Genomic DNA, 22,918 nt, shown 5'->3' on the forward strand with positions numbered 1-22,918 from the left:
GGTTTCACCATGCTAACCGGGCTGTTCTCAAACTCCTGACCTCAGGTGATCCGCCTGCCTTGGCCTCCCAAAATGTTAGGATTACAGGCATGAGCCACCACTCTCAGCCCTTTTTTATTTTAGAATAATTTTAGTTTTACAGAACAATTAAGATACTACAGCATACCCATTTACCCTGCATCCAGTTTCTCCTATTATTAACATTTACATTAGCATGGCACATTAGTCATTACTAATTAACCAAAATTGATATGTTTATCATTTTAAAAGTTCATACTTTCTTCTTCTTCTTCTTCTTTTTTTTTTTTTTTTTTTTGAGACAGAGTTTTGCTCTTGTTGCCCAGGCTGGCATGCAATGGCGTGATCTCGGTTCACCATAACCTCTGCCTCCTGGGTTCAAGCGATTCTCCTGCCTCAGCCTCCGGAGTAGCTGGGATTAGAGGCATGCACCACCATGCCTGGCTAATTTTGTATTTTTAGTAAAGACGGGGTTTCTCCATGTTGGTCAGGCTGGTCTTGAACTCCCAACTTCTGGTGAAAGTTCATACTTTCTTTAGATATACTTAGTTTCCCCCTAATGTCCTTTTTCTGTTCTGGGATCCCATGTAGATATTATATGATATTTAGTTGGCATGTCTCCTTACGCTTCTCTTGGGAGTGACAGCTTCTCAGACTTCCCTTGGTTTTGATGACCTTGACAGTCTTAAGGGGCACTAGTCAGGTCTTTCATAGACTATCACTCAATTGAGGTTTGGTCTAGTGTTTTTCTCATGATTAGATACCAAGGGTATATACTATAATCTGATTTATGACCATGATGTTAACCTTGATCACCTGGCTCTGGCTGAGGTTGCATTTATCATGTTTCTCCATCATAAAGTTACTCCTTTTTTCTCCTTTCTGTACCATACTTTTTAAAAAGTCACTATACACAGCCTATAGTTAAGGAGCGAGGATTCATGCTCCACCTCTTTGAGGGTGGAAAATCTAGATAACTTATTTGGAATTCTTGGAATCTTGGAATAGATTCGTGTATTCTCTCTTATTTATTTACTCAATCATAAATTTATTTATTTTTAGACTTTGGCTATAATCCAATACTATTTTCTTTATTTTCTTGCTCCAAATTTTCTAGCTTTGGCCACTAGGAGTTCATTCAGTTGGCTCTTGGGTCCCTTTGATCACCATCCTGGTTTCAGTCTTTCGTGTTTTTAGCTAAACATTTTTAGCACTTTCTTACTTTCTGGTACTGCAGGATGCTTCGGGGTCATCTTTTACATTTCCTGCTGAAATCTTAGAGCCATCCATTTCTCCAAGGACCTCTAATTCCTTTTATTGGAGAGTCGTATTAGTAATCAAGATCTGGGAGCTAGATGTGCTTGACACTACCAGACTGTTGTTGCTTCTAGGCCTTCTCCGCTAACAGAGCAAGGAAATGTATGTGTGAAAGTGCTTTTTTTTGAGCAAGTGGGTATGTATATGTTCACACTTTTATATATTCTTAAATCATTTCCATATGAATTTGTGTATCTGTTGAAAGGGGATTACTCAGTCTGTGGGCTCAGCTCCCTCTCTTGAACTGGAAGCCCATTGGGCACCAACTAGATATTCTCTAATATGTTTAAGTGAATTAGACAACTTAATGGTTTCTTTTTGTTGGGAGAAAGTTCTCCATGGGTCTTTTGTGTATATATACAACTTGCAAGCAGAGGCACTCTATTTTATGGATGCTTGTACAGTGAACAACAGCTTTGAAGATAGAGGTTGTCTCCTTCCAGAGTAAAGGGCAGTTTCACTTACTGTCCAGTATAATAAAGATAAGGTCTGCCTCTGAGACAAAGTTTGGGCAGGTTTGCTTGCAGCGCATTACAAAAGATTCATGTTCCCTAAGCTCTGGGTCCTCAGTTATGATGCAAACCCTCCGTATGTGCAGCATCCGTCTAGGCTGCTCCACTTTGTCCTTGGTAGACTTAGGGCCAACAAGCATCAAGACCAATATGGAGCTCATTCTGTTTACTGTGCTGTGAGTAGCAAAGTCCTTTGTCTTACCCCAAACCCCAGAAGTCTTGTGTCTTCTGTGAGCATCCCTGAAACAGGCAGGCTGACTTGTTAGCTTACAAGTAGGGTAACATCTCGGACTCTTCTCACAGGTTTTGACACCTTTTACTTAATTTGTATTTGGCTCTAGAGGTGGTCTGATATTTCTCAGCTAAATTTAATGTCTCTTTTGAATTACCAATGCTAAAGAATAACTTTTAAAAAGATAAAACTATGACTCTTACATATAATAGAATGAAAACATGTCAAAATTTTATTTAACTCATGAATTAAAGGGGAAATTAGCCAGAGGTCACAACCGGTTCAAAGGAAAGGTCAAAGGCCAATTTATATAAAGCAACGTTGAAATTCATTTACCAGTGGACACAAAATTGACTTTTTCCATGGGAGGTGGGGTGGAGCGAGGGTGTGGGGTGAGGTGGAGTCTACTGAACTTCCATCAGTCAGAATTTATTTGCATGTTTATAGACAAGAATTATTCGTATTTATCCACAATCTACAGAGTTCTAAAATAACTCCAAGACAAGAAAAGACACAGACTCCATAGAAACAAATAACTTAGAAAGGTGTGCTGTAAAGAATGCATAGTTTTCCACTGGAGATGCTAAGTAATCATTTTTGCTTATTCAGAAGTCTTAACTTTCACTTACAGCAATAAAATGTACTACAAGAATAATGTTTCCAAGGTTATTGATCAAATGTGTGCAGAAAGAGATCTTAAAAAGGTCATTCTAGGCTGGGTGTGGTGGCTCACACCTGTAATCCCAGAATTTTGGAAGGCAGAGGCAGGCAGATCACCTGAGGTCAGGAGTTCAAGACCAGCCTGGCCAACATGGTGAAACTCTACTAAAAATACAAAAATAGCCGTGTGTGGTGGCATGTCCCTGTAATTCCAGCTACTCGGGAGGCTGAGGTGGGAGGATCACTTCAACCTGGGAGGCAGAGGTTGCAGTGAGCCGAGATCGGGGCCACGGCACTCCATCCTGGACGACAGAGCAAGACTCTGTCTCAAAAAAAAAAAAAAAAAAAGTCATTCTAGACACACATACATAAGATATTGGAAGAGGTTCTAATGATCTGATCTGGGAGAGGGATCTGACACAGCAGGAGAAAACTTGCTCAAACTCTGTTGAGAGGAAGTTCTAAATGGCGTCATTGATTCAGATAGTTCTCTTTACTGACCACTAGGTGTCGCTAAGCAGGCGCGATGACACGTGGCAGGAGGGGAAGGGGCAAAGGCAGCAGCATCTAATCCATCAATGGTGACGTTCAGCAGATTCACCAATGCGGGACGTTCCTTGGTGGCAAGACGTTTTTACCCCTGCACCTATTCAGGCCCCTGGCACATAGTAAGGACTTAATACCATGTTTCTTGAAATGAATTATTCGGAACGCAGGGGTGCTTTTACACGGTAAGCATCCAAAGATACTATGAGGTTTCTGAGTGAGGGTTCTTTAAAGCCTTCCGATCATGCTGGGACAGACGGTGAAGACATTCCAAATTAGAAGTCACTTGGTCAGTTAAACAAAGGGAGATACGTTTAACTATGAAATCAGACTTGGTAAATCTATGAGTGGTTTCCATTGACTGTACAGACGTAGCAAAATACTTGTTTGAGTGCAGATACAGAATATTACCCTTTTATTTGTTCCTGTTTTGCTCAGGTGACATCAAATGTTGATCCCTCTACTCTCAGCCCCCAACACTTTATAATAATTTCTAATTAATTTTGGTGCGATGAGAAACTGATAAGAAACCATCAACGATTTTATGTAATGGATATTAGCATAAAATGAAAAGTGAGAAATACGGGGGCAGTGACTGTTGGCTGGAAACACAGCTGGAGGGAAGAGGAGAGGGAATCAGGAAGCTCTCAGAAAACCCCAAGAACAGAACTTCTTTCCCCTAACTTTCCTGGCTCCTCAGATGCCCTCGTGGATGTCTGTCAGTTTTGCCTTTCTCGGGGCCATCACTTGTCTATTGTTAATAGCATCTTGGTTTTACTTTAGGGCACACCCTCCCTTCCCCCATTGAGCATGGTCTTGCGAGGGCTGTCGGTTCATATGTTCCCCCTCCAGATACCCAAGAGAGAAGCTGAGTTAGGCCAATCAGAGGCCTGATCCCTGGAGACTACTGCAGAGTCTGAAAACCACTGGCGTTCTTTCATCTTGGTGTCTTGCTTCCTGGAACCCTACAACTGCCCTGATTCCTGTCCTTTCAAAGACCCCAGTCTTCATTTTCCCTTCAGTCTGTGGGCCACCCCATTCTCTTCCAGTAAATTCCTATTCACCTCTATTAGCCAGAGTTGTTATCTGTTGATTGCAGTGAAAGAACACTGACGGGTGTAATGAGGAAATTCTAGCCCTACGATTGCTTTTATCATCTCTGTTGAAGTTATCATTGAAAAGGATCAGCTCTAGGATAACGGAGATTTGCCTTGAAGATGAGGAGTAACTAATATTTATGGATACTAGTTATGTTTCAGACACTCTTCTAAATACTTCCATGTGTATCTTATTTAATCTTCAGAATGACCTCATTGGATAAGTGTTATTATCCCCATTTTACAGATGAGAAAACTGAGGCACAAAGTAATTAATGAATTTGCTCATTTTCACAGGGCCAGATTAACGTATCTCAAAGTTTATTCTATGGAATATTGGTTTTTCAGGATTGTATTGGTTTCCTGGGGCTGCCATAACAAACTACCACAAACTGGTGGCTTAAAACAATGGAAATTCATTGTCTCACAGTTCTGGAGGCCATAAGTCTGAAATCAAGGTGTCGGGAGCACCATGTTCTCTATAGCAGCTCTAGGAGAATTGTTGCGTGCCTCTTCCAGCTTCTGGGGGTTGCCGGCCATCCTTGGCATTCCTTGGCTTGTAAATGCATCACTCTGTTGTCACATGGCTGTTTTCTGTGTGCCCTTTTCTTATAAGGACACCAGTCACATTGGATTAAGGGCCCACTTGCTTCAGTATGACCTCATCTTAACTAATTATATCTACAATATATCTACCCTGTTTCCAAACAAGGATGCATTCTGAAGTGCTAAGGGTTAGGACTTCTTTTTTGGGAGATCTAATCCAATCTATGACAAAAAATGTTATATAAATTGTGCAGAAAAGAATTCTACAGCCAAGTCAGTTTGGGAAACACCATTATAGGATTCTTTGCTATAGTACTTTGGCGGGGTGAGGGTCTTTAGTTTGTTCATCGTTTAGAGGAGTTGCCAACCTGGGATTATTATGTACAGTTTCTCAAAAACCTGTTTGATGATGAACTTCTTTTTACAGGCTGATTGTGGGATCAGCAGTCAATGTGGAACACCTGTTCGCATGCCTGACGCGAGGCAGTGGCACCCTAGCACGTCCCTCCCTGGTGTTCTGCTTTCCCCTGTGACCTGCAGCGTCAACTTGGGACAACTTTTCTTCTCTGAGCCTGTGTTTCCTTATCTCTAAGATAAGGAAAATAATATACTTTCCCTATGGGTTTCACGTGTGGACTCATTTTTGTTGTTGTTTGTTTTGAGACGGAGTCTTGCTCTGTCGCCCAAGCTGGAGTGCAGTGGCACGATCTCGGCTCACTGCAACCTCTGCCTCCCAGGTTCAAGTGATTCTCCTGCCTCAGCCTCCCGACTAGCTGGGACTACAGGCGCAAACCACCATGCCTGGCTAATTTTTATGTTTTTAGTAGAGACAAGGTTTCACCATGTTGGCCAGGCTGGTCTTGAACTCCTGATTCCAAGTGATCCATCTGCCTTGGCCTCCCAAAGTGCTGGGAATACAGGCGTGAGCTACCATGCCCAGCCTATGTGCAGACTAATGTAGTTTTAAGTAAGTAGGCTGAGAAACACTTGATACAGGGCTTGGCATAGAGAGAAGTAGGCATTCATTTAGTAGTTAACTTTGTTATGCTAACCAGATGGTTCTGAATTTCTTGGCATTTTTATTAAGCATTTCCAGGATCTCAAGACTAATCCCTAATCAGGACAATTTCCCCCAACAAGTTTTTCTTATTCATCTTCCTCTTCCTTTCATCACTTCTTTTTCTCTTTAAAAGAGTGAGTTTCTGTATAGTACTAAGAATTTCCCTTAGGTAAATATTCAACCCAATTGTGGTTTTAATAAGTCTCCAGGATTAGCAAGGAATGGGTAGTTTACTCTGCAGTTCCTTATTCTGATCTTCCACCCCAGTGAGGGGAAGAGGATGTGATCATGCGACCGCCAGCAGAAGGGAAATTGTGAAAGCGACCCACTGTAGAAAAGGCAGCCCACAGCCACCTCAGTATGCAGAGGAAGCCCAGCTGCTGAGAGGAGGTGCCGGAGAGTGACCTTTGCATCTGCCTGTCCAGCCAGCATGGAACCAAAGCGGATCAGAGAGGGCTACCTTGTGAAGAGGGTGAGCAGAGGTGCCACTTACCAGGGTGTCAGTGGACACGGACTGGGGAGGCTTGGGTCCAGCTCCACGGGCTACCTGCTCATTTAAGAGTGTTTCCTGCTCAACCAGTTGGGTTGAAATAGGGGAGCATGGTAGCACATAGAATGTTGGAGTGGGGTTAGGGGAGCGGGGATACTCATCCAGCCCCGGCTTCCTTCCAGTTTGATTTTATGGGTCTGAGAATTCCAGATGGCAGGGCCTGGAAGGTGGGGGTCTAAGCTAACTCCCTCCAGATTTAGAATATCCTTTTTAAGAGGCACACAGATGTGTTCTGTCAGAAGATATACTCCTCCTCTGTAGAGGTTACTTGGAGAGACTATCCATTTTTTATTGAAATCTCCCTTCCCCTCAGTTCTTTTTTTGGGAGGGAAGGGAGAAAAAGTGATTAAAAAGTTGATATAATGATAGAGTAATTACAGCTTGTTTATTGGGCCGTCTTCTTGGAATTGACAGGTAAAAAATCCTTAGCTTTTTAAAATTGGGCTGAAATCTCTTCACTCACAATTCTTAGTAAATTTGCATAATGTGGCATCGAGGTGGTAGATGCACCATTTTAAAGATTAGTGTACTGAAAAAGGCTTAGCCTCCCTGGCATGCATCAGGAAAATTGAATTTTCTTAGTGTTGGTCTTTCTTCAGATGCTGAGTGTGTGCTGTGTGGTTGTGAAAGCTCCCTGGGATGTGAATTCACACATAGACTTGGCGTCCTGTGGGCAACGCCTATGTACACAGATATGCTCACACTAACCTTAATGAGTGGATTGTTTCAGAAATGAGCTGAATGTAGTGCCTTCCTTCAGGTGCTTAGCTTTTTAATTGAATGAACAGCGAATGTGTGAGTCTATTTTAGGCTATTCATTTGTTTCATGTTTTAGCCTACAATGTTCTACCTGTGAGGAGGGTTAAATAGCACACATTGCTGCCTGCTTCCATTTTGACTTCAGGCTGGAGGGACCCTAGGTCATCTGGCCTAGTTCCTTCATTTGCAGAAGAGGAGACAGACCCTGAAGGCTTGGCGATTGCCCCAAGTCACATGGCTATGACAGTTGTGACCAGCCACTCCTCTGATGCTTAGGTTTCTGATTCATGGCACTGAACTTTGTTCATTACTCTAGCATTTTCTTAAAGCAAATTTATTCCAACTTAGGATTTGTGGTGTATTTGTGATGGTGAGAGCTGAGTTGGTACTGGAGAATAAGTGGGTCCTCAGCTGCTAATCTCTCTAGCCAGCTGTACTTTGAAACATCCTTTGGAAAAGACACACATATACATAGAGATGTAAAAGATTCCTTGCAATAGGCACCAATAATAATTGGTGAGACCTAGTAATAATTCATGTTGACTTACTCCTTTCCTGATCACTTGTGCTAGTATCCTGAGAAGAGCAAGTGAATGGAAACATTTCTGCAAGTTTTTGTTTGTTTGTTAAACAATTAAAAACATCTTGCAATGAAAATTGCTGTTATAAAGTTTGTATGCTCATATTTTAATCTCCCTAAATTACAAAAATATGAAGACTAAATTTCTAATAAGTGAAGCTGTCTCACTAAAAAATGGGGATGATAGAGTCAGGGTTGTCAAGCACATGGATTTAAATTAATAAATAGTTATTAATTAGTGAGAGTAGTTCTCTCAGATTGTAAAAGCCAATCTAGAAAATGGGCCTGGAATTAAATAGCGAAATTTTGTATTGATAGTTTTACAATTTATATCTTCCATAATTTTCATGTTTACAAGTTACATCTTCCATAATTACTGCATTTTTCTCTGGAACCTTTTGAACACTCTCTGATATAATGCATTAAGAGTCTCTTTTTTTTTTTTATTCTAAAACTTTTATTTTAGGTTCAGGGGTATCTGTGCAGGCTTGTTATATAGGTAAACTCCTGTGACAGGCATTTGTTGTACAGATTATTTTGTTACCCAAGCACTAAGCTTAGTATCCAATAGTTATTTTTTCTGATCCTCTCCTTTCTCTAACCCTCCACTCTTACATAGCCCCCAGCATCTCATTTGATATTTTTAAGAAATGTTTGGTTCAGAAATATTCCCTTTGTCAGCTGTAGAACTAAACCTAAAGACAGAATTTCCCAAGAAGATATTGAAGTTCTTAACTTCTGTAGACATTAAGTTTCCTTCAGTTACCTCATGTGTGGGTTAAAAACTGTGTATGTCAGGAATCTGACACATAATTGGTGTACACAAGCTGCATGAGACACTGATTATTTGTATCAGCATCAGTATACACTTCAGTAGGTGGTGGGGCCCCTCCTAGATGTTAATGGGGTCATGTACTGGTTCCTGGGTTGGTTGCCAAATTAATTATGAAGGAAGGGCCATAAAAATCTTTGAAAAGGCTCTTAGAAGCCTTGGCTATGGTTTTTGATGTTAAAGCATGAAAAATAATAATAGCGAATATTCCTTCATTCACCTTTTTCTCTTATGCAGTTCAAGATACCTGGGTAGTAACAGAGAACATCTTTGTCCTGTGTCTTGTTTTATGAAATAATTTTATTGCAGATAAGATGTTTTGGGTGGAAAAAATATAGCATTAGGAAATGCTGGTGCAGGAATTTTGTCAAGTTAGAAATCTTGGGGTCAATAGCGTTAACTGTAAAATGTTTCTGCTTTTCTTCTGTGCAAGATAACTGTTGACATTTCACAATCCAGGTTTCCTCTTTTGCCTCCTGAATAAGATTTCCAAATAAAGACAGTGGTTAAGAGGGGGAGGGAAAATACACGATTCTGTCATTTTCCAGCTTTTTCATTCCAAGTAATACCCATGTCTCTTTGCCTCAGACTCTTTCAATTTACTTTTTTTGTTTTAAAAAAGAGCCCTTCTAGCCAACCATGGAGCAGCAAGCTGCTATACAAACATGACTTCATTTAATCCTAACCACCCTCTGTGATCCTCATCTTACAGACAAGAAAACTGAGGCTCACAGAGAATAAGTGACTCGCCCACAGTCAAACATGTGGCAAGAGGATGACCTAGGATTCAAACCCAGGCCTGCCTAACAGCAAAGCCTACCATCTCATTAATCCCAGGCAGCATTCTGAAAGGCAGCTTACCCTGGCCCACAGAAGAAAGGTCAGATGAACTCACTAGAGCCAGAGCGAGGCATGAACAAATTGTTTTGTGCGCAAGATTGGGCTTAATAACCTCAGCCTCCCTTTCTCTCTGTTTAGGAGGTTTCTTTCTGGCCAATAAACATGTTTGGAAGGTCCTCAAATACTTGCTACTGAATTAGATATGTTCATCATCATAACTGGAAAAAAATGAGAGAGGAGCAAATTATATGCTCTGTATAACCTAGACTCCTCCAAGTCATGTCTCAAACCAGCCTCGTTCCTAGAGGTTTATGGAGCAAGGTGTTGTTGCCAGGACAACCAAGCTCACAAGCACTTGGTGCAGTGGCACTGACTCAGAAAGTGGCTGAGGGATCTGGATGTCCTTTGAGGCTGGGAGAAAGCAGAGGAATCAGGGTGATGGGAAAGGGAAGGGCAAGCGGCAGGGACAGGAAAGGAAAGGGCTGAAGAAAGTTGTGGTAGAAGTGGAAGAGAGCAGGAGAGTCAGGGTCCTGGCCCAGAAGTTCTTTCCTGCATCTACCTTGTCTTATAGGCAGGATGAAATAATCTCAAGCGATTTGCACCTACTGATTCATCATTGTAATAGCTAATGCATGTGGTGTTTACCCTGAAGCAGGAAGAGTTCCAAGCATTTCATGCCTTAATGCATTTATATAGCATACTTATGACAACTCAACAAAATAGGGACAATTATTATCCTTACTTAACAGATAAGGAGATTGAGGTACAGAGAGGCAAAGGACCTTGTCCAAAGTCACACAGTTAATAAGTGGGAGAGCTGGTTTGCAGTCCAGCAGTGTGGCCCCAGCATTATGCAGAACCTAACCACTTTCTATGTGGCCCTCATGGGCTCGTATTGTAGTGACATTCTTTTCCAAAGCACTGTCACGATGATGAGGGGTACCCAGGGGAACCTTATGCCAGAGCGACTCCACAGTGTTGCCTACAAAACTGTACTATTTTATTTTATTTTATTTTATTTTGAGACGGAGTTTCGCTCTTATTGCCCAGGCTGGAGTGCAATGGTGAGATCTCAGTTCACCGCAACCTCCTCCCCCAAAACCATACTCTTACCTGTCTCTGTGGTTGCCATTTTTCAAATGTATACTGCGTGCTGGCCACTGTGGTGAATGCTTTGTATATATTATCTCATTTAATCTTCACAACAATAGGAAGCAGGTACTTTGTTACTTTCATTTTACAGATGAGGAGACTAATGCTTGGAAAAATTAAGTAACTTGCCTAAGATTACAGAGCCTGGAAGAGGCAAAGTTGAGATCTGAACTTAGATCTAAGGCTCCAGAAATCATGCTGCTAAGCACTCTCGGTGCCATTTCTGTATTGCTTATTTAATATGTTTTCACTGATAAATTTTCCAACCTGGAAGAGTTCACTTATGTAAAAAATACGCTACTGAATAGACTAGTTCCTTTGCCTTCAGTGAGTTTATATAGGCACAACACAACCATTTGTTTGGGGTGCTATGTCAGTGATTTGATGGATCAGATTGGAAAATTAGATGATGTGATTTGTGTTGTAGCCAACATAAGGGCTTAATTGAATGCAACATCAACTTAAAATAACATGTCCCATGGGTGTGCAAGAATAGCTAATAGTAACTGACAGTTCTGCTTTAGATATGTAGTTTTGATCACAGTGTAATTTTCCTTTGAATTCCAGCCATACATCAGTATGTGAAAAGAGAAATTTGAGGGAAAGGGAAAGTTAAAAGAGATGTTTTCACTTTGTAAGGAGTGTCTGAGAGGGGTTCTAAACACAAATATCCGATTGCCCCAACCCTCAGCCATTGGTTGTGGCTTCTTTCTGTGATGCTGGGTGTACACAGGAAGGCACACTTCAATTTGTGCATTCATCACACTGACCTGGAGGTCACTGTCTCCCATGTGAGATTGTGAACTATTTGAGAGCTGAGACAGGGTCTTGTTTATTTTTGTTTTTATTTTTATTTTATTTATTTATGTATTTTGAGACAGAGTCTTGCTCTGTAGTCCAGGTTGGAGTGCAATGGTGCAATCTTGCCTCACTGTATCCTCCACCTCCAGGGTTCAAGTGATTCTCTTACCTCAGCCTCCTGAGTAGCTGGGACTATAGGCATGTGCCACCATGCCCGGCTAATTTTTATATTTTTAGAAGAGATGGGGTTTCACCATGTTGGCCAGGCTGGTCTTGAACTCTTGACCTCAAGTGATCCACCCACCCTGGCCTCCCAAAGTGCTAGGATTACAGGTGTGAGTCACTGCACCTGGAGTTGCTTAATTTTACACCCCAACAACCAGGCCAGTGTTGAAAGCATAAGAGCCATTCTATCATTATTTGTTGAATGAACATGTCCCAGATAAAGAAATTTGCCTAAAATAGACTTCATAGAGACCAAAGTAACTTCTTAAGTCTTAAGAAAAGTAATTTCAATGGGGGTAGTCAGTTTTAGATGATCATGTAGAATATATTTCAAGGATGTATTATTATTTTTTGGCTTTTAAGCAAACCCAAGGATTGGCAGGGACACCTGGAAATAGAAGAATAAAGGAGGAAAAGAGGGACAAAAGGTACCTTGGAATAGATGTGTAGGATCTCAGGGTAGAAGGAGATGTTACAGATTTAATCCAACTTCTCATCTGTGGCTTGCATTTCTTTTATTCATCTGTTAAGAAGCACGCTTGAATACTTCTCTTGTTAGAGAACTCACTAATTAAATTTTCTCCCTTAAGTTATGCAGAAAACTGTTTTCCTGAAACCTCCACCTGCTGGGACTTCAAAATTATCCAGGCGTTCACACCTGCTCTACCTGTTCCTTTATGGGCTAAAACCTAGTCAGTTTCTCCAACAGTTAGAGAGATGATACCATCTTGGTGTTCTGCTTTGAACAGGCTCTGGTTTCTCTGCAGCTTTGAGGTCCCTTGAACTCAGTGTAGGTCTCCAGGGGCATCTGATAAGCGTAGAACTGTAAGGAATAGGTACCATTTAACAAGTGATTACCATATGCCAATTATTGATTTAAGCAATTTACATGGATTGTTTTCATCTCCCAACAACGTTAAGAAGTAGATATCATCATATCTGCTTGCCAGATGGAGAAAATGAGGTTTAAAAACTTGCTCAAGGGCCGCATTACTAGAAAGTGGCAGAGTTGGGATTTGAGCCTGAGCCATCCAGCTCCAGACCCCATGGTCACGTGCAGGCTATGCTTTGTTTAAAGACAGAATTATCATTTTCCTTGCTTTCGATCTTACACTTCTATTTATACAACCACAATGAGTTTAGATTTTTTTTGACAGCCCACATCAAACTACTGACTCATAGAGCTCCTTTTTTTCCCACATGCTCATTTCCCACACCTTATAAGTCTTTAAAAAATATTATTAAAGACTATATCTTATTTAATTTCAATTTGCATTTCTTTGATTGCTGTTGAAGCAATCAATTATATTTTACTGGACCCAGGTATTTGTTCGTTTGAGAATGGCTTATTTATATTATTTGCCCATTTAAAAAATTGAAAGTGCTTTTATATTTCTTACTGGTTCTAAGGAGTTTAAAAATTTAAGGATATTAATTTTTAATCATATGATGATACAAATATCTATGCATTTTCATTTCCTTTTCAGTAGTTGCAGTTTTTTAAATATAGAGAAGTTCATTTTTTTTTTTTTTTTTCTTGAGACGAAGTCTCACTCTATTGCCCAGGCTGGAGTGCAGTGGTGTGATCTAGGCTCACCCCGATCTCCACCTCCTGGGTTCAAGTGATTCTCCTGCCTCAGCCTCCCAAGTAGCTGGGACTATAGGTGTGTACCACCACACCCAGCTACTTCCTGTATATTTTTAGTAGAGACTGGCTTTCACCATGTTGGCCAGGCTGGTCTCAAACTCCTGGCCTCAAGTGATCCACCCACCTCAGCCTCTTAAAGTGCTGGGATTACAGGCATGAGTCACTGCGCCCAGCCGAGTTTATTTTTAATATGGTTAAATCTCCCATTCTTTATGATTTCTTCTTTTGGTGTCATGCAATGTCAGACTCTTAGGTGCTAAATTATACCAGTCCCATGATGATGAACAACTATTTACCAGAAAACTTTAAATCTGACTCAGCATCCCATTGTAGAGATGCACAGGTTTTGGCATATAATGGGTGAAAACACACATATGCTACACACACACACACACACACACACACACACACACACAGCATATGGATATCTCTATCTCTATCTTTGTCTATATCTATATCTGTATCTATATCTCCATTAAAGTGAAATAACTAGCTAAGTGGTCTACAGAAATCGATTCAGATTCCAGAATGACTCAATGTTATGCAAGAACCAAAATGAAAATGACATCTGAGGGGAAGGGAAAGAGCATAAAACTGAGAATCAGGAGACCTGGATTCTACATTAACTGGTCAGATGTACTAGGTCAATCACTTAACATTAATTGGTCAGATGTACTAGGTCAATCACTTAACTGGGCCTCCACTTTTTTTTATCAATATGGTGACAGTGTTGGTAGATGATCCTAAATTCCTCTATCATTTGGACATTCCATAATCACACTTCCAGGTTTGCCCTTGGGTGAGCATCAAGTGGGTTGGGGCCAGAAAAGGGAAAATTTAGGGATGGTCAGGGAGAGGTGCTGCCAGGTTACCCGAGTGAGAAACTGGTAGCTGCAGTAGTGGTGAAGAGGAGAGAGAAACTTCCTCAAACTCCATCATCCTGACCTCAATCAGCACTATCAGGCGTGGAAGAATGTTTAAGCTTTATAAGTGGTCAGATTTCTCTTGTTTCATAAAGTATCGGCCTCTTCATTGTGCGTAATGACCCTGAATCCCAAACAACACATCCTCCTCAGAGTCAGACCCCTGAGGCTGCACTTGGATTAGAAAAGCACAGACTCATTTTGGACAGTTGACTCTGGAAGCTGTCTACTGAAGGAATGCAATGCTGGCTTATCGCTGCTGATGCATCCCAATTTCAAGGTCAAAAGCCCTGAGTGATGATGGCAGTTAATAATCTCAGCTAGTCCTGAGGTTGAATATTAAATATTAGGTTTAAAAGGGATTTTGGCAATCATCTAGTGCAACTTTTCATTTCTAGCTCTGAGAACATGTCTTTCTTTTCTTGTTTCCAGGCATTTTAAAAATTTTTTATTAAGTAGATTTGTCTATCCATTTCCCTAAAAGTATATTCTAAATTTTAATACATAGCAGAGTCATATGCTATTCATTCATTTAATAATTTTCCCAAATTATTTAAAAAAGTAAAACCCACAGAAAACTGAGGAAACTAGTACCATTATTCATATACCCTTGGCCTAGATTAATCAATTGATAATGGATGGGCGCATTTGCTTTGTCTCTCCCTATCTCTGTATTTTTATGTAAATATACACACCTATCATTTTAGGTTGAGATAGTTGAGAGTAATTTGCAGACATCATGCTATGCTACGTCACCCCAAAATGCTTCAACATACGTCTTCTAAGAAAAAGGACATTTTCCTATATAATCACAATGCCATTATGACACCTAAGAAATTTATTACTGATAAAATGCCATTATCTAATACACTTTTTACGTTCAAATGATGCCAGATCACTCAATAATATTCTGCATAGCGACTTTGAAAAGAATCCACAATTCAATCAAGGACAATTCATTGCATGAATATGCTGTTTTTCTAGTGATTAAGTGAGAGAAGTAACTAATGTGGAATAGTTTCCTTCTATAGAAGCAACTTGAAGGGTGGTGTTACTATAATCACTGTATACCCCTCCATGGAGTTAATTAACAGGACCTGGAGTTAACAACTTTGTTTTTTAATTGAAGGGTAACTTACATACAATAAGGTACACAAAGTGTGTCATAATTTTTTACATACCTATACCTCATGTAAACGACACACAGATAAAGATGGAGACATTTCTAATATGCCATAAAGTTCCATTGTTCCTTTCCTAGTCTATACTCCCATCCTCGGTAACCATTACTGTAACATTTTCTCATAAGCTATGCCTATTGTTGAACTTCATGTGAATGCAATCATACTCTGAGTACATGTTTTGCCTGTTTGCTTTTCACTCAACATCTATGATATTTATTTATAATATTCCAGGTACTAGCGGTTCATTTTTTAAAAATTGCTAAGTTTTTTTCCATAGTATACATTTACTGTGTTAATAATGGGTTCATATATTATATTATACAGTTTACTTATTCATTCTGTTGATGGGCATTTGGGTTAGTCTTTGTTTCTGGCTATGATGAATAAAGGTGTCATGAACATTCTTGCATGTCACCTTTGTGGCAATATGCATTCATTTCTCTCAGATCTTTGCCCAGGAGTGAAATTGCTGGTGCAAAGGACATATATGTGTTTAGCTTTAGTATAAAACCACCAGATATTTTTTCTGAATTGGATGTGATATTCTGCACTCCTGCCAGCTATATTTGGGACTTCCAGTTATTCTACCTCCTTGTCAAGTCTTATTTTTCTCTGTCTTTTAAAATGTTAGGCACTCCAGCAGGTGCGTACAGGTATCTCATTGTGATTTGAATCTGCATTTTCCTGATAAATAATGATGTTGAACAGCTTTTCATAAGTTTTGGATGTTTTCTTTACCAAAGTGCCTCCTTGATAATTTTTGCCCATTTAAAAACAGGGTTGTTTGTATTTTTCTTATGGATTTGCAGGAGCTCTTTGTATTCTAAGATATGTTTCCTTCAGATGCAAAACAGAAAGACCTTTGACTGGAATTATTTCATGTGTTGGCACAGTGTCTGATCTTGCTCATTTTTAAAAGGGGAAATAATCCAGTGTTGGTCTGGAATAGTTATTCTGCCCAGGCAGAAAAGAGATAGGGTATTTTAATTTAGAAAATTATTTTAGTAACTAGAGCAAAGGAAATGTTTGGACAAGCAAAGTGATAGTCCCACAAGTATTTATCTTTGCATAAATAGTCTTCCTTTTGGGCAACTAGACCTTTATATAGAGGCCCTTTGTATTTTGAGATAAGCAGTAGGGTCTCTTGGGAACTGGATGATAATTCTATTTTGTGGTAGTCATGACAGGGTGACACCATGGGTTAAAGAATAGGCCTTTGCCAAAATTCTCCCAAAATATAGACCAGAAATAGAGACTTCCCTGTTTTAATCAGAATGGTCAATTTATTGCTAAAGGGGCATGAACCCAAACTGAAAACATTTTCATTAAGGATTTTCTTAGGGGCTACATTGATGTGGAGATCCTCATTCTGGCATTATAGACCTTTTGCAAGTGATTTTCATACGACTAAGGCATGCCTGCCCACAAGGCTGCTGTCTGAGTTTCTTTTTGGCATTCATATTCAGATAAAATCTGATTAGCCCAAGAGATGGAAGCAACTGCAGGGTGCATGCCACCACTTATGGCTGCTTTGCCCATGGGAGACATGGCTGTTGGATCACGACACTTTTCCACTGAGTCCAGCCTCAAGCATCCACTACTACTCAGTCTGAATTGACAATTGAGATAGACTCTGCTTGCCACTCTTGAGTTGAACTGAACTCAATGGACAGGTTTGGGAGCAGAAAACAAACCACAGAAAGCCATCCTGAAATGCACCAGATGGAAAGTAGAGATCCATGAGGAGCTTATGGTCGACTGTCAATGTATATACATTTTATCTTAATTTTTAAAAAAATTCCGGTAGAATGACAGTCCTCCTCTCCCCTGAAGGCATCTTTCCTGCACAGCCTTGTTGTGCAAATGTGAACCACCTGCCTCCACACTGGCCAAAGCTGCGCTACATATTGTCCTGCAGAGGTCTATAGGATCATTTTAGGAAATATTGTCAGACTTATTGTGTCTATTCTTATGTTAATCATATCATTATGCCTTCTTTATTCAGTCCTATCTATTAATTAATACATAACGTGATCTTATTTTTTATTTTTAAGTTTTTTTAATTTTTAAAATGTAAATTTTTCTGGGTGCATAGTAGGTATATATATTTTTACAGTACATGAGATGTTTTGATACCGGCATGCAATGCGTCATAATCACATTATGGAGAATGCAGTATCCATCCCCACTAAGCATTTATCCTTTGTATTACTAACAATCCAATTACCCTCTTTTAGTTATTTTAAAATGTGCAATTAAGTTGGCAATAGTCACACTGTTGTGTTATGAAATCGTAGGTCTCATTTATTCTTTCTGTTGGCTTGTTGTTGATACCCATTAACCATCCACACTTCCCCTCAACTCCTCTACTTCCCTTCCTGGCCTCTGGTAACCATGCTTCTACTCTCTGTGTCCATGAGTTCAGTTGTTTTGATTTTTAGATCCCACAGATAAGTGAGAACATGTGATGTCTGTCTTTTTGTGCCTGGCTTATTTCACTCAACATAATGATCTTTGGGTCCATCCATGCTGTTGCAAATGACAGGATCTCATTCTTTTTTATGGCTAAGTAGCACTCCATTGTGTATATGTACTACACTTTCTTTACCCATTCATCTGTTGAGGGACACTTAGGTTGCTTCCAAATCTTATCTATTGTGAACAGTGCTGCAACCAACATGGGAGTGCAGATATCTCTTCCATATACTGATTTCCTTTCTTCTCAGGATATACCCCCCAGTGAGATTGCCGGGTCAAATAGTAGTTTTGTTTTTAGTTTTTTGAGGAACCTCCAAACTGTTCTTCATAGTGGTTTTACTAATTTACATTCCCACTGACAGTGTACAAGTATTGCCTTTTCTCCACATCCTCGTCAACATTTCTTATTGCCTGTCTTTTGGTTAAAAGCCATTTTAACTGAGATAAGCTAATATCTCATTGTAGTTTTGATTTGCATTTCTCTGATGATCAGTGATGATGAACACTTTTTCATATGCCCATTTGCCATTTGTATGTCTGCTTTTGCCCATGTTTTGAATGGATTATTAGAGTTTTTTCCTCTAGAGTTGTTTGAGCCCCTGATATATTCTGGCTATCAATCCTTTGTCAGATGGGTAGTTTGCAAATATTTTCTGTCATTCTGTGAGTTATCTCTTCACTTTCTTGACTGTTTCCTTTGCTGTGCAAAAACTTTTTACCTTGATGTGATCCTATTTGCTTATTTTTGCTTTGGTTGTCTGTGCTTGTAGGGTACTGCTCAAGAAATTTTTGGCCAGACCAAAGTCTTGTAGATTTTCCCCAATATTTTCTTATGGTCATAATGTGATTTTAATTACAACCATTCATTCCACAAATTATTGATTGAACACCTGGCAATATCATGGTGAAGTAAGTTCTTGCCCTCCTGGAACATATAGTTGGGTGGCAATAGTTGACAGAGTGATTTTACACACTTTATATATAAAACATATGTATACATATGTATTTTAAAATATATATAGTATAATGCATATGTACATTGTTCACATATAAGCATATCACATGCATTATATACTTATATATATATTTTATACATGATCTAAATCTAATACTTATTTTGCTTTAAGATGGAATTATTGTCTCCTTCTTAGAAAATAAAAAAACTATGGCTCAGAAATACTAAACATTTTACCCAAAGACATGTATAACTAATAAGTGATTGACATGAGGCTCAAATGTGGTTCAAGGTTTGACCCCAAATCATAGCATACATTGAAGCATCCTAAATACTTCAAGCATCATTGTATGACTTGTCATACAATAACGGAGGAGGCCTGCAAGTCTGAGGCAGGCTGGATTATTCACAACCCCAAACCTTATTCCACCAGAAGAGAAACCAAAGGGAGGTGTGTTTCCTCACAAATACATTCATGCAGATCCTCAGAGCCTTCAGCTTTCCCATTCATTACTCCACATGGCAACTGGCTAAATATTTTTGACTCTTCCTCATTGGGATGATAGTGATACCAGTTCATTATCATTTTTCTGGAAATAGGGAGGATGAAGGAGCAGCTGTTTATTGTGTTGGAAACTCAAAGCATGGAAGACATTCATACATGGCCATCTGTGAAGATATTTAATAATACAACCTCTCATTTGTAGAGCACATTTGAACTTATAAAGTCTTATCCAAATTATTTCATTTCATATGTGCTAGAAATCTCGGAGGTAGTCATTCTTATCATTTTAGTGCTGGGAACTGAGCCTTAGAGAGGGCAAGTGGCTTACACAAGTGTGGGCAGTAAGAAAGCAATAGAGCCAGCTGGGCGTGGTGGTTCACACCTGTAATCCCAGCACTCTGAGAGGCCGAGGCAGAAGCATCACTTGAGATCAGGAGTTCAAGACCAGCCTGGCCAACATGGTGAAACCTTGTCTCTACTAAAAAAAAAACCACAAATGTTAGCTGAGTGTGGTTGTGCATACCTGTAATCCCAGCTACCTGGGAGGCCGAGGTGGGAGAATCGCTTGAACCTGAGAGGCAGAGGTTGCAGTGAGCTGAGATTGTGCAATTGCACTCCAGCCTGGGTGACACAGAGAGGACATGTCTCAATAAAATAAAATAAAATAAAATAAAATAAAATAAAATAACAGAGAGACAGAGAGAGAGATAGTACTTGAGCTAGATCATCTAAGATTCAACCAGCCATCTCAGCAGTGTTGCCAGAGCTTATAAGTGAAGGCAGATTTGGGGTAAAACCAGCTTTTATTTTTACCTGTCTTCAGTGAGTCAGATTAGTTGGTTTGCAGGCCATATTTTGAAAACCACTAGGCTTTAGGATATTTAATTCTTTCTCCAATTCTGACTAACCCTCCCAAGAATTGAAATGTTCTAAAACCCTTAAAAATAAAACCCTTCCAACCAAACACCAATAATTATCATTTTTGTGATTTTTCTCCTCAAAGTAGGCAGTTAAACATGTAAAAATACATGATATCGTTCAAAAAAAGAACTATACTCTAAGATCATGTGTAAGATGTAGTTTCAGAAGCAAGATCTGCCGGCAGTTCTTACACATAGCGGGGGTGAGAATGTTACTATGAGGTGGCTCTTTTGTGGTTCTTAATGGTGTGAACCAGGCATGAAAAGGAAGGTGCAGGGGAAATCATAGCAGGAAAGGGTTTGGTTGGGGATGAAGTAGACAATAAGAAGGACTGGTTGCTCTTTTCAATGAAATGTGATAGCTGCTAGCATTTGGCAGTTTGGGAAATGATCTTCTTTTGTATTATTTTAATGAACATCCCCTGTGTGCTCAGTATCATCAGCTAAGGAAAGTACCTGATAGTGCAATTGCCACGGAGAAGGAAAGATCACCATACTGAAGACAACTGAAGAACTATATGAGGAAGTATATAACCAAGTTCCAGGACGTGTGGCACATTCAGTGAGAAAAGCGGGAGGCGCCCCTGAGATCAGGGTCGGTCTGTGCAGTTTGGGAAGCCTCATCCATGAGGTGGCTAAGCTGAGCCCTGAAGGATGGGGAGAGGTTAGGCAAGGGGAGAAAGAGGAGATGGCAGAGTTGGGAAGGAGTATTCCAGAGAGCAGGGTCAGCTTGGGCAAAGAACTGGGAGTAGAAATGAGAATGGCTCCCCAAGAAGCCACTGATTTCAGAGGATTTGTGGTGAAGGAACAGAGATGATGTCACAAAACATTTTAAAAACCAACTGTAAGTAAATATAGAATCTTTCCTGTTAGGAAGAAAATACAGTTTGCAAAGAGCCCTGCCCATCTCAGCTATTTTGGTTGTCATTACAGGGGAGCGTGTTCAATACGTGGAAACCCATGTGGGTTGTACTGTTAGAAGATGGAATTGAATTCTATAAGAAGAAAAGTGACAACAGCCCCAAAGGAATGATCCCACTGAAAGGGAGCACTCTGACTAGCCCTTGTCAGGACTTTGGCAAAAGGATGGTGAGTTGACATCAAGAGCTGCCGTGAACCCCTGGTCAGGCACTCACCTTTTGGTGCAAGCATCGCCTACAATGTGGGTGGTGCTCCTTGGGCTGGTCCCTCTCACCACCACCCACACCCCACCCTGGCATTTGGGTTTCTCTTGACCAGAACAGTTTTAGGCCAATGGCCTCTGCTTCATGAGGGGCCCCAAGCCCTTGAAATAAGTCATTCCTAATGGGACATGTTTTGATTTTCAGTTTGTGTTTAAGATCACTACGACCAAACAGCAGGACCACTTCTTCCAGGCAGCCTTCCTGGAGGAGAGAGACGCCTGGGTTCGGGATATCAAGAAGGCCATTAAATGCATTGAAGGAGGCCAGAAGTTTGCCAGGAAATCTACCAGGAGGTCCATTCGACTGCCAGAAACCATTGACTTAGGGTGATTTTCTGTGTTTACTTCTCTTTACCCGTTCCTTCTGATAGACACAAACATAGCAGATCCTGCTCCAAGGCTTGCTCTGGCCGCCTCTGATGTTGTATCCACTCTGCCAGGTCAATACTAGCACTTGGTGTATTAAAATGTTTACCTGGGTCTGAAGGAGTGATCCAAGGCCTACCAGCTGAGGAGAGGAGGCTAATGGAGTACAAATTCCCTCACACTGGGTATGAGAGAGAGAGAGAGAGAGAGAGAGAGAGAGAGAGAGAGAGAGAGAGAAACATAATGATTGCATTTATAAAGTAGCCGTAATAAGTCAGTCTTGAAATGAAGCTTTAGGATCTTCAGGTAGAAAGGAAAAGGCAGGGGCTATGCATCCAAGCAAGCAAGGTTTCAAGTTCAAGTTCACGCATTTACACACTCAGGAAGGGCCAGCCATCCTGGTGGAAGCCATTTATGCCCTGACCTGGTTTAATGGCCTCTGATGTTGGCTGACTTGGAATTGCAGGTGATAGTTGTAGCCTAAAGGTGGTCAGAGGCCAACAGGAAGATCTAGCCCCTGACAGAGGTTGGGAATGGGATTTCTTCCTTCCTGGATATCTCACATCTTTGTCACATGAGCCCCTTTCTTTAGGAATCCTTTTCTTCTAGGTGGTTTTGCTTTTTTGTTGAGCATTCCCTGAAACAGGAGACCTGTCAGGAAGAATTCCATGCTGGCTGCTTAAAATGTCCAACAAGAATTTTGTTTTTATGGAGGGCGGGGTGGGGAGAGGCACTGAGAGGAGCCTAAAGACACCCCTTCTGCACTTCTGCATGACGAACACAAGACTTGGCATGGCACAGGAGTTTGACAGAGTTTGTGAACTGAGCTGAGTGAGACTCAGCAGCCCCCCTCACCACAAAAGCTTTTTGGCAAAGAGCTCCAAGGAGGCACCCAGTATAGCTGCAGCTGCTGACGGGGGCCATCGAGTGACCACAGTCCTGGCCAGGGCTGTCAGAACTAAGTGGGAAAAATGCTGGGACTACAGGGAGCCACAGGCTACACGGAAGGGGCCTTCTGTTTTGTTGCTT

General features: G+C 40.5%; 1 protein-coding gene and 1 long non-coding RNA gene across 2 annotated transcripts in view; one reads left to right on the plus strand and one right to left on the minus strand.

Moving 5' to 3' along the window:
• Positions 1 to 2,285: 2,285 nt before the first annotated feature.
• Positions 2,286 to 6,650, minus strand: LOC112605022. Its single transcript, XR_003115333.1, has 2 exons — positions 6,482 to 6,650; positions 2,286 to 3,532 (listed from the first exon to the last, which is right to left on the minus strand). It is a non-coding gene; the product is annotated as an uncharacterized LOC112605022 (long non-coding RNA).
• The window catches only part of PLEK (pleckstrin), a 34,165-nt gene continuing 16,720 nt past the window's right edge, over positions 5,474 to 22,918 (plus strand). Inside the window, exons 1-3 of the mRNA XM_025354589.1 lie at positions 5,474 to 6,460; positions 21,274 to 21,429; positions 21,669 to 21,850. Coding sequence (XP_025210374.1) covers positions 6,419 to 6,460; positions 21,274 to 21,429; positions 21,669 to 21,850 — 380 coding nt within the window. The 5' untranslated portion in view covers positions 5,474 to 6,418. The remainder of the gene's footprint in view (positions 6,461 to 21,273; positions 21,430 to 21,668; positions 21,851 to 22,918) is intronic.

Source organism: Theropithecus gelada, chromosome 13, assembly GCF_003255815.1.
Source record: "Theropithecus gelada isolate Dixy chromosome 13, Tgel_1.0, whole genome shotgun sequence".
Lineage (NCBI taxonomy): Eukaryota > Metazoa > Chordata > Mammalia > Primates > Cercopithecidae > Theropithecus > Theropithecus gelada.